Here is a 13,214-nt window from a genome sequence, read left to right on the forward strand (position 1 = left end):
GCATAATTTACATTCACCTCGTAACGTTGTGCTAATTTTTAAGTGACATATCAAGCTTCCTCACTCGTGCTTCGCATATCGATTCCCACGGTACGTGGGGATCTGCCAATTCTTTCCTGCTTTCTTTGCTGATAAAGCTGGCCTTTTCTCTATCTACAGGCTAAGGGGTGAGGGAGATTCCAGCTTTATGCATTGACATTTCTTTTCCACTAACCTCGCTTCCTCCCTCATGTTGCAGTTTGCCTTTGATTTGCTACGAGTCATTGTGCTAGGAAGGTTTTTATTTCTCCTTCTCTTTTTTTTTTTTTTTTGAAATATAGAAAATAAAGGAAGTAGTTCTTGTCCCCCTTACTTGGTGATGGTTACCCTTTCCACTTGATTGTTACAAATAAAGAATTGGTTGATTTGTGGGGTGTAACATCCCACAACCACCATATGATTATGAGAGATGCCTTGGTGGAGGGCTCAGGAAATTTCGATCACCTGGGGTTCTTTAACAAAAAAAAAAAAAATGGCATATATACATATATACAGTCTTGTATACGTGGGCATCTGGGGAGAAAGTCCTCTTCTCTTGTTTGCCTGAATGCCCCTACCAAGACTAAAATGTTCATTGCACAGAAAGACCTGTCGTCGGTCGCTGTGAGAGTTGTTCTTCACAGAAGAGGCCTGCTATGCGGTTCATCTCAAGCATATTTTTTTTTTTTTTGCATCGAGTCTATGGGAAACCAAACAAACACTCTTGTGTTGTTCATCTTAAGCAAGAATTCGTCTTGACAGAGTACGTCTTAAAGGGAGCTCACTGCATTCGCAATCATAAAACATCAGATTGAAACTTTTTCAAGGAGAATCCACATGATTAACATGCTTAAAAAAGTCTGTGCCAGTTACAGAGTAAGTCCGGTTGTTTACCTATATTCAGTCATTTATTTAATGATCATGGGCTAGTTGTGATTCATTATTAGGAAAGGCAATGCAAAAGCACAGAACAGAGAAAGACAACATAAAGAGCTACTGACAAATGCTTATTTACCAAGAAATACGCCAAGCTTATATAGATTAAAACTTGTTTACACCAGAAAACAACAGCAAGAACAAGCATAAAGACACAGAGCAGCTTTCAAGAAACAAACAGTTGCTTGAAGACAAGAGAGACAAATATAGGGGCGGAAGTGGGCCTGGATCTTTTAAAGCAGCTCGGGGGCAGGAATACTGCTGTTTTGGAGCTGCTTGAGAGCGGTTAAAAGGGAGTTGTGGAGCAGCTTTTGAGCATCAAAGGGTGTGCTTGGGTGCAGTGCAGGTTAGTTTTGGAACGTATTTCTCGGTTCAGAGTGAGAGAGAGACACACACACACACACACAAAGTTGAACCCTCTTATAATGATAGCAGTTTTAATAATATATCAGTTACAATAATAAGAAGCTCCTGCGTCATCAACTTTTATGTTTTCTACGGTGCAAGGACCTGCTTAAAGCAAAGTTCACATGCAGCATTATCTGTTACAACAATGAATCCTGGCTGTTGGGTGTCTGTGCTGAAAGGTAATGGGACGTGAAATCCTTGAAAAAGATTAAATAAAAAATCGAGGAATTCAAGCTAGTGAACTCCCGTCCACAACCTTAACGTCCCCCAGTGCCCCTCTGGTTTTGAGGTATGTTCCGCCGCACTCTAATTGAGGCAGATCAGACTTTCAGAATGTGCTACGACGCAAGAGTAGCAGTGGCTTTGTTAATGCATTTTCAAACACACGATTTGAATAAATGTTTAGACTCGTAAGAGTTTCAGCATCCAACACTTCATATGTTGTCATACACTGGCTACATAAGGCTTGTGGCAGTCCCGTGAAAGTGTTGGAATTTTCAAAGATGTGCATGCAAGCATTTGTAACGAACACGACTGAGTCAGAGATAAAATGAGCCGGTTATCTTCATTGCACGAAAGCTGAATGTGATAACATCGCCAAGTGTGCAGGGCTGGCTGTTGATGGCCCCTCAAGCAGAGGAAAGGCCTCACCTGTCTCTCATTGAGCGAAGAAGCGTGCGGGGAGGCTGCGTCATGAGAGCAGCAACTTGGAACTTTGACGATAAGGGCACAGTCGCTGGCACTAAAGTGTGTGCTATCTCGGCATACATCAGTAAATGGCCCACTCACTTCGCATTCTGATTACAGAGTACGAAAACTGCTTCGGTGCACAGAGCCATCGTATTCCCATACACCCCCAGCGTGTTGAAAAGTTACACGACAAATGAGACTTTCGTTCAGAATCTCGTTCTGGCAAACTTGGTGCCTTGAGGTAGTATTGCCATGTTCCTTTCCTCAAGTATTGTTATCGCCCCGTTACACTATGTTCAGCGCAAGCCGTGCCTACAGTGTTAGAGAAGCTTCGAAACTGTAGTAGATCGTTTTGTTAAGATTACGCCCCCTTCGTGAACCTTTCAGATTATTCTGGAACCTATGTCACCGCTAGAAATAATGCTAAAATGTTCGATGGCGAATGTGTAAATGGCGACACGCTTCGCCGCTTGTCATTTGATCGACGGCCGACGCTCTGCTCGCCGCTATCAGTACCAGTGTCTTGCTGTAATGTGACTTTTCTTTTATGTGGCGACATGTTCGGCCAATTAAATAAAAACACATTTGATTAAGACAAGTCATCTCAACCTTTGTCAGCATCACGACTCCGTTACACCTTGGTGGAGGTGCCGAGTATCAGTCCCAGTACCTCTCCCTTTTCATGATGACCCAGCGGGTGGCCACCTTGGTTTTTCCCTCACGCTCGCAAGAATACAAAAAAATAATACTATTGGCCACGCCTTGCCGCCAACGTCGCTCATTACATGAGGTCATGCCGGGACTGCCAGCGACGCAAGACACTGCCAACAAAGCCAGCAGGACTTCTGCAGCCCATCGAAGCACCTCGCCGACCATTCCAGCAAATCAGTATGGACTTACTTGGGCCGTTCCCGATATCGGCTGTCGGAAACCATTGAATCGACGTAGCTACTGGCTACCTTACTCGCTACGTCGAGACAAAAGCCCTGGCCAAAGGTCGTGCATCAGAGGTAGCCAAATTCTTCGTCGAAAACATCGTCCTGCATCTCGGCACCCCTGAGGTCCTCATCACCGACAGAGGTACGGCATTTACTGCTGAGATAACCCAGGCGATTTTGGCATACAGCCAGACAAGCCAACGCCATAAAACAGCGTATTACCCAGAGACGAAAGGCCTCACCGAGCGCCTAAACAAGACTTAAGCAAGACAAGTGGCGCTGACTGACACTCCCACGTTTAATTCACACATATACCCAATAAAGTGGAAGGGGATATAGCCGCCATGGTAGCTCAGTTGGTAGAGCATATAACGTGTTATTCGAAGGTCACAGGTTCAGCTTCTGCCCATGGCAAGTTATTTTTTCACCCACTTTTTTTCTTCACATTTACACTGCAATTGCCTCATATAACACGTAGGCAGGATAACCGCTGGTCATTAAAGGTAACTGACTAGATTTCCAGAGAAGGCAAACACCCAAAGTGGAGACAGAAAGTTAGGTAGGCCAACGAGGTTAAAAAGTTCGTAGGGATTCATAACGTGGGAGCAGAAAGCGCAAGACCGGGTTAATTGGCGGATCATGGGAGAGGCCTGTGCTCTGCAGTGGGACCAGTCAGGCTGATGATGGTGATGCCTCATATAACATCCCCTATACTTTCTTTGGCATGATTGTCTGTTTGACCTCATTATTATCATGCCTAACAAAGAAAACTAGCCCTTAAGTGTACACTTCTCCCCTTCATTCATAGCGAGGGTCGTTTTGGCAGACTTGGTGCCTTCAGGTAGTATACGAGGATCAGCTGCCAGCTCGTAATGAGATCACGTGACGCCAAACAGGCAAAAAAACATTTGCCGTCATGGCTGGTACTCCCATGCTTAATTCAGACATATACCCGACAAAGTGGACAGCCGCCGTGCTAGTAGCTCAGTTGGTGCTTATCTGTCCCCCGACAGAGAAGTCTAGCAGACAATTTACAATAGGTGTCATACTAACAAACCCAAGACCACGTTATTACAGTGGTTGCTTTGTATTGCACATAATGCACAAACAATGGAAGGACAAACAGCAGTGCACCTTTATATCATACCTTATTGTTCGTGCTGATTCATTCTTTGAACCATATTTACATTTTTTAGGTCTCACAAAAACATAAACAAGGCTAAGTTGATTATCAACATTTAATATGAAATGAATGCCCCGAAAGCAAGCAGTAGTAAAGTTTCTCGTTTGTATGTACTATCGGCGTCAAATGAATCCCGAACATCAGCAAGCCTTTGCGATAGTGTAGTGCGTGCCGTCCAGTTACCACCATTGACAGGCGCACATCATGTTCGGCAGCTCGGCGCATATATGCGTGCCTGTCCGTAGTGATAAGTGGACGGCACACACTATACCATCGCAAAGGCTTGCTGCTGTTTGGGTTTCATTTGACGCTGATAGTGCAGTCAACCAAATCTTTAGCCATTGTGCATCAGTGGCAGTTTTTCTGTGTATCTTTGCTATACAACTGAATTAAGTTACTAAAAAAAAGGTAAGAACAAGTGTCTGCCCACAAAGCATATCAGCTTCACTGACTCAGTTATGGTGGTGAATTTCTCTCCTGGTACACGAACATCTAGAGAGATGCTTTCAGGCTGCTGTTTGAATGAGCACTCACAGAGTCCAGGTGGACAGACCATCATGCCGGGCCCCTGCTCTTGCACCAGAACAGATTGTGCCAGCTGCTTACTTGGCTCAAGTCTGAGAAGAGTGATCTGCAAGGCAAGCAGTTGCAAATATTAGATTAGCAGCATGCACCCAGTCCTCTAAAAAACATTGTTTGGCAAGTCACTTTTAGGAAACAAGGGGTGTTTTTAAGTCAAATAGGAATTACTTGTTAAAATCAGCACAATATGAACTAAGATATAATATTTTAAAATTTTCTAAGCATGTAAAATGTGAAAGTTTTGCTACATCAGATGAGCTAAAAAAAGATGCGGCCTAGAATTGTTCAAGGTTTGCATGAACTCCCTAAGAAACATGGGTGTTCTAATTTTCAATAATCTTCATGATAATTTCTGCCACTAGACAACATGAAAATATGGCTTTGGGGTAACCATCTTTACCTGCTCTTTATCTGCTGGGTGAATTGACTCGTCGGATATTACGATGGCTCTTGACACTCTGCGAGCAATAGAGAAGGCGTGTAAAGATGCAGTGCGACACAGGCCACAATAGCAGCAATACCTTTGGATGTCCCTTGATGAAACCATTTCAGGTGGGGCATAGCTTGCTCCCATGACAACCCATCTGCACATCACATTAATAAGGCACAGTATTAAAATATGTACATACGCAGTACTTTTGCAACAACTGACCGAGCACCACAACACGAGACCTGCAAGTACCCATAGGAGATGCCTTAACAACCCAGAAATGTGAAAATATATATATATATATATACATTATGTTGCAAAAGCACAGCTTTCTTTGTAAATACTGAACTATATTTCTTGGATGACACCTGCAAATTAGTAAAAAGAATTGATAAATATGTACCTGCTATAGTAAGAAATTTTGTTGATTGGGGAGACAAGCACCTTGTTTCCTGTACAAGAAACCAAGAAACTTTTAACGTTAGAATTATAGATTACCATGCACCCTTGACTCTTCGTCATACAAATTTACTATACCTGCTTGGAAAAGAACTTGCTGCCACGACAAAGGCCTTCCCATTTGTAGTTTTGTTCACAACACCATCTGTCGCTGCTGCAACTTAGCTCACCATTGTAGTCTAGCAGGCTCTGTAGTATCAAAAAGCCCATTCGCAGTACGCTTAACCCAAAGAGTTTTCTTGGTTTATATAGTGCACATAAACCGTGGAGGCTTTTTCAGACACCCAGTTCAAACTGAACTTCCCTTTTCTATGAAAAAATCCACTTTGTTTGCAGCAAACGATGGTGAATGACTGCATATAAAATTGGCTTTGCTGACCCCAACGTGAGAGTTTTATGCCTTACTTTTTTAGACTGCTTTCCCTGTACGAACGTCTCTTCTGGAGTCCCTCAAAGATCTGTCCTGGCTCTCCTGCTCTTTCTTATTTACATTAACGACTTACCTTTATCTGTTACTTCTCACATTCACTTGTTTGCCGATGACTGCGTCCTCTTTCGTGAAATATCTAATGACAATGACCTATTAACCGTTCAATCCGATCTTAACTCTATTTCTGTGTGGTGTAAAACATGAGTAATGGAACTCAACACGAACAAATGCAAGTTCCTTCGCGTATATAGAATTAACCGTATATTGCCCACTTACTATCTGAACGATGCTCCACTGGAATCTGTCAGCACTTACAAATATCTCGGAATACATATTACTACCGACCTCACTTGGTCCGTGCATACCACGTACGTAATTAATAACGCTAATCGCATGCTCGGCTACGTTCGTCGAAATTTCTCACAGGCTCCTTCAACACTAAAACTAACTCTCTACAAGACGCTTATCCGCTCCAAACTGGAGTATGCGGCATCAGTTTGGGATCCTAACCAAGAAAATCTAGTACACTCACTTGAAATGGTTCAAAATAACTCTGTTCGTTTTATACTCTCTAACTACAACCGGACTGCCAGCATAAGCACTATGAAATCCAGCCTCGGATTACCTTCCTTATCATCTCGTAGGAAAATCCTTCGCCTCTGTCTTTTCCATAAGCTTTTCTATCACAGCCAGCTACGAAACGAACTCATTCTGCCTCCTCGGTACATTTCAGCTCGCATAAATCATGTCCATAAAGTCGGCTTGCCGTCCTGCACAACTAACTCCTTTTGCCAGTCATTCATACCGCATACATCACAGGAATGGAACCACCTACCCGCACTGACGGCAACAATTTCGGACTACCAACTTTTTAAAACTGCTTTAGCTAACATTGTATAACGTGTAACACTGAAGTACATTGCATTTTCCTGGTTTTGTTGTGTTTATACCTTTTTTTTTTTGCTCTGTTTTATATTATGTTTGTAACTATTGTAACCCACTCCCCTCTCTAATGCCTCTGGTCCTGAGGGTACCTAAATAAATAAATAAATAAATAAATAAATAAATAAATATTGAGCATCCTTAGGCCTAACAAAATAATAATTTGAAACAATCCTGCAACTTTTAAATTTTCACTTTATATGCATTGCTCATATTTATTTCATTTTTATTACAAACAAAAAAAGATTAAATTTTGTGACATTTGATAATACAAGTCAGCATTTTCACTTCTTTTCTTCTGCTAGGGGATGCCACAGTCACAATTTGGTCACATAAACACCATCTGCTATACTGAAAGTCATTTTTCACAACAAATGTTTGGAGTAAGGTAATTATTTCTTTTACTCTCCTACCACGCTAATGCTACACAACAATTTTTAATGCAATAGTGTTAAATAGCTCGTTTCACAGAAATTCGTCGTTGGTTGTGCGTGAAAAATAATTGCTTGTGTGACTGAAAAACAAGAAAGATGCAAATAAAATAAAAAAGTCCAGGTCCGAGTGAGGATCGAACCCGAGTCATTTGCACGGCAAGCAGGTGTTCTACCACACCACGTGTCTGCTTGAAAAATCAGTGAAAATAACTTTTTCTGCTTGACAATGCAGTGAAAGTAACTTTTCTGCTTTACAAACACTAGCATTTTGTATACAAGCTTCACAATGCAACATATAACTTCGCAGTAATAATGCGTCGTACAAGCGTACATTGCCATCGGGCGTCAGAACAAGTGCTTATCATGACGATTTCATGATTTGAAGCCGGTCACCCACTACAAAAAGCACACACGTTATTGCACCTATTCCCTTACGGCCACGTAGCGGGTGCATTGCAACATCGAAAAGATCTCATGCGCATGATTGCCCATGATAAAGAATGCATTCATATGCAAAAACTTCACGCACACAAGCCACTTTCAGCTTTATAGATTACACTGTAGTAATTCACAATTTAAACTTCTCGAATAATATCAAACAATAAAAATAATGCACCACGTGTTTGGATAGGCACTAAGTAAGGCGAAGCTTAAGGTCCCTTCCAAGGGAAACCACCCTGCATGCATATGTGTACACAAGCAATAAATAATAAAACATTTCGGAGAACCCAACCCCCGTTGGTCGAAAGAAGAAACAGACGACACCAGGAACCATTCACATCAAATGTGCTCCAAATGAAACACCGTGTCCCAGAGTACAGATGTGAAAACAGATAGCATTGTTTTGCTAACTCGAGCGAAGCAGATTGATTGTTAGGATCAAGCAGTCTTCCCGGCTCACAGAAAAGTGAGAAGATTCATAATGCTCTCAAGAGCCTCTTTTAAAAAAGCATCTTCCAATGATTCACAAGTTCATTTCATGTTATGCCTGCCAAGTTTTTCATTGCATTACACCACCTAACTAACTGCTGCCCTAGCCTGTGTTCACCATTACAGGGGTCTTTCCAAAGAATTAAATGTTTTAATAATATAAGAGAGAGCTGAGCCAGTTGGTACATATTGGTAGCTGGTACATTGCAGTTGGTATGTTTTATATGGCCGTAACACCTGTACCTGCAGTTGAAGCGCCTGCCATTGGACACAATTCCTATGCAAGCACCATCTTCATTCAGCAGAAGAGCACCAGGTCCCCTTTGCAGGTGATAGATGCCTCCATAAACTGCACATAGCCTGCAACACACAATGGCACACCCTCAAATATGGCACAAGACCACAATCTCAATACTTTGTGGCACATAAAACATCCTTGAAACAACTTCGACCAAAGAACATCGGAAGATTATAATAAGCTATGACTTTTAATAACTAAGCAACACAGAGTTTTTATTTTGCTTCGATAAGCTGCAATTGTCGGCGCACTTGAGTAACATTTGACTATAAACTACGAGATCGACCAATAGGTAAAAGCATTGTTGGCGGGGTAGTGAGGGCAGGCGATTGAGCTGATTGTTGGCGAATAACAAGATGCGATGACTATAGCTTATTGATGACGGTTCTTGTTGCTTTATTTGTGGATGTTTAACTAGTGTTTAACCTACAACGCACTGCTGTAGCACGACTGAACAACTTGAGTATTTACTTCTTGCTCATCTCGATACCAAAGAAAACGCCCATACTCCTGCGTAGCCAATTTTAATAGTACTGCGCTCTCGAATACAAATATGCATTTTTTAATTCGGGTCTACATGAAATGCAAGAATAAGTTGAACTCCTTTATAAGAGACATGCACTGGGGAGGAATTCTTGTCTTTTGTACGAGGTGTCTCTCAAAGCTGGGTTCCACGAATGCATTTTCTTTTCAACACCCATTTCAATGCAGGCACACTTGTGCCTCTTATACCAGTTTGCCTCTTACACAGGGGTTCGACTGTATTGATAAGTTTATTCAGGAAACCTACATGGCAGACAGTGCTTTAGCACCGTGGAGATGTTTAATATGTAACAAAGTGTTAGGCTTATTGTTAGGCATATATTTAATTGGCATATATATTAATTGTTAGGCATATATTTAATAAGTACCAAAGTGTTAGGCTTAGGATGTACCAAAGTGCTTGGTACCAAAGTGAGTACCAAAGTGTTAGGCTTTAATCAATATATGTACACATATTTCTCTGTAGTGGGACCGCAACCACACAATAACTGATAAACCACCATTATCCACCTAACAACAATGCAAATGTGCACAGCCTAAAGCCACATTTCTCGTTTACTAACAAGTCGCGAAAAGGCTGATTTACTCACACACTCTTCCTATTCGGGACGATGCCAAGTACATGATCTTACGCATACACTTTTAATTGCCTTTTGGAATGAACGCAGTTTTTTTCTACATAGTGTAAACAAATTTAAGAGTACGCTGCTTAACTTGGATGATCACATTTTGATGAAAGAGCTTGGGGCCGAATAGTGCGTAGAAGTGAACCGGAACTTCAGATGTTCTGATGGAGGCAGTGTGCTCCATAATGGGCTCCGAAGACGCCTCTCTGTGGCATACGCCAGTTTTCTTCCAAAAAAATCTTGAAACCCTCTTACGACCACATGACATGAATGTTTATTTTAAAAAAAAAGGTGTCAAAAAAAAATTTTTGAAAAGAAGTGGGAGTAAAAAAAACATATGGCAAACATGAAAGTCCCCCGGAAGCGGCACTTTCCCTGTAAGGTTATGTCCAGTCATCATCGATGGACGAGCTTCTTGATCACATGAGCAGTTTTCACCACAAATAGGATCGAATCACGCTGGGATCAACAACACCATCAGTTGACCAGCTTTCTGCTCCTCATTCTGGCAGATCAACAAAACTTCTCGAAGGTGCTAATTTCATTTATTCACGCACAATGCACTTTTGGACAAGTCAAAATTGACTGAAAATATCGCAAAATTATTATGTCATTCATTCATACCTTGGCAGTTTTAAAGGGTTAAATGTGGGGGGAAAAATTATATATGCAACCAAGTTTTCAAAAAATATGTCAATGATTATTCTACTGCTTAGAGATGTGCTACAAAAGGGTGAAAAGCAGCAACTTACTGATTTCTTTCAAGCGCCACATCAAATGCACACACGTTTAGTGCCCGCCTTCCAGCAGAATGCGTGTATCAGACTAGATAGCTTTTCTTTTTATTCAATAATAATACTGTAAGTAGAATACTTCACTCTGCAGCTGTAAGTACAGTTTTTTGCAATGTAGGTGGTAATAATATTACTCACTACACTACAACAGAATCTGGCACCAGCCTATTCAGCTGTGCCATCCTAACAGCATGCACTTGCCCGCTGCATTGCTATGCACTACTTTCACAATCTGTTCCTAATTTTTTTTGTTTTTGTTACTACAAGAATCGTACATTTTACGTATAGTTTTTCAGTTTGCAGCTCAAAGTCACAAATGATCGCGGTCGAAAATGCATTACATTAAAATTAACTACCGCAATGCTTCAGTTACATGGACGTGAAAGACTGACTTCTTTTGAGAACGGGGTTCAGAATAAAAAAGGGAAATACATGAGTTGACTCTGCAGAAGTTTGTCGCATCTGGTTAACATTTATGTTTCAAGTACTCCGTGATGACACAATGCTTCTAAAACCGCTGGTATCCGTACTCAGTTTAGTGCTGTTTCTATGAATGTCACACAAAGAGGTTTGTTGTGTGCAGCACATATCTTGATAAGCTGATATTACTGAGAAATTGAATCAAATATTGTGTTCAAGAATAAGCTCTTAAGATTTCTTTCATTTAATAAGCTGATGCAGCAGATGGCCGAGATACATGTGGAGTACCTATCTCCAAAACTGGCTTGCCCTCTACGATGAAACCTTATATTTTATTTGTACACTATGGTTGTCTAAGGTACACTGGAGTATTCGAAAAATGTTCATTTTGTTTGCGTCCCTGACAAAATCTGTGACAGTGCCACTACGCATTCACTCAGTAATTGCATTTAAAATAAGACAAATTAGGTATGCAAATAGAGCGAACAGGAATGAAACGAACCATACAAAGAGGCACTTTACAAATACTATAAGTACGCCTACGTTGACCAACTATACATGTTTCCCTTTTACCATATTAGTGTGTATGCTCACAATAAATGTAACGAAGGCATGTCTTTACGATGCAGTTCAACTGTGCTTACACTTCCATTTTGACTCGAGCAATGCCTGACAGTGTTAGTAAATGTACCTTTCATAAAATCTCCTACCTGCAGAAACACTGGGGCAATTCTCCACTTCCATACAACGAAGCCAGAAATGGGCTGTTGCCGTATCTTCCCAGTGACTCCAGAAACTTCTGAACAGATTTCAACGCCTGTCACATAAAAGTATAAAACTATATAAGCTACTGCAAACAAGCACTACTCGAAGGTGTTTGTCAACTTCTTGCTAGTTAGATATTGTTCACTATAGACACCCAAGGTTCCTAAATCAAAACTAAGAATCAAAGTACTTTTGCTTCGTCGTACTAAATAATAAGCATTCCCTCGTAGTGCAGATAGTTTTTCTTTCCTAGAGAGAATATACGAAGAACTCTTCAGCCTGTTCGAATTAGGCAGGCCACCAAAGTACTGTGCATTCCAGTAGCTATTGTTATGACAAAACCCAGCCTCGAGTCATTTTTTAAGGGGCACTTAAGTCGAATAACAATTTAGGTAAGAGTGAAAACTCAATGTATGACATTGTCTAAAACGACAATATTATTGACACAAAGCAGTACCCTATATACCCGAGAAATTAATGTAAATGCATGAGAACACCTGCATTACAAGTAGAACATTCATAAAATGATCCTGATGACGTCAGAGTTACCCTCTGAATTTTCCTCCAATAATCCAGCTAGCTGCACTAAATAAAAACTTTCCGTGCATTGAGAGATGTAATAAAATGCTGCTTATTCGTTTCTGTTTGATTCACGGAAAAAGGAACCACTGGACGTTCTCATGAGCAATCGCACGAGTTGTTGAAGAGCTGAATTTTCGCTTGGTTAAACTGGACAGGTCGTGCCATCTAGGGAGGTGCAGCCTGCTCACGGCTGGTCATTTTTTCATTCACTTTTCTTTCTTCTTTCTTATTATTTACATTCCATTGGTTCTAATAACTTCCCCTGTGCATTCCTTGGCATTACTGTCTGTTAGATCTCATTAATATATGTATGTATGTATGTATGTATGTATGTATGTATGCATGTATGTATATATATATATATATATATATATATATATATATATATATATATATATATATATATATATATATATATATATATATATATATATATATCATGGGTTGATTGTAGGGAGGGGGGGGGCGTGCTTATCTCAAGTCATGTACAGTGTAATAATATTTTTGAGGTTTTCACGTACCATGGCCACGATATGAATGCGAAGCATGGCGCACACAGTGAGCTGCTACAGATGTTTTGACCACTCGAGGTTCTTTCATGTGCAGATGTCATTTAGCATTTGTCGAAATGCCAGCCCTGCACCGCGGCCGGGACTCACCGCACGCATGTCAGGTTAGCATCAGGGAACCCAGCCACCACGAGACGTGGCTATGTTGAATGTGTGTTTATTTGTTCCACAAACATGTAGCACTGAGTTTCTTTCTTTTTTTTTCGTTACCATGGTTGCTCGTGTATGTACGTGTTT

The 13,214-nt window shown here is 40.9% G+C and overlaps 1 protein-coding gene across 1 annotated transcript in view; it reads right to left on the reverse strand.

Moving 5' to 3' along the window:
- Positions 1-13,214, reverse strand: part of Rep (Rab escort protein) — a 50,933-nt gene that overhangs the window by 7,232 nt on the left and 30,487 nt on the right. Inside the window, exons 8-12 of the mRNA XM_037429481.2 lie at positions 11,772-11,878; positions 8,624-8,740; positions 5,277-5,339; positions 5,156-5,213; positions 4,708-4,804 (exon numbers count right to left, since the gene is read on the reverse strand). Of these exons, the coding sequence (XP_037285378.1) occupies positions 4,708-4,804; positions 5,156-5,213; positions 5,277-5,339; positions 8,624-8,740; positions 11,772-11,878 (442 nt within the window). The remainder of the gene's footprint in view (positions 1-4,707; positions 4,805-5,155; positions 5,214-5,276; positions 5,340-8,623; positions 8,741-11,771; positions 11,879-13,214) is intronic.

The sequence above is a fragment of the Rhipicephalus microplus genome, chromosome 2 (genome assembly GCF_043290135.1).
Source record: "Rhipicephalus microplus isolate Deutch F79 chromosome 2, USDA_Rmic, whole genome shotgun sequence".
NCBI lineage: Eukaryota > Metazoa > Arthropoda > Arachnida > Ixodida > Ixodidae > Rhipicephalus > Rhipicephalus microplus.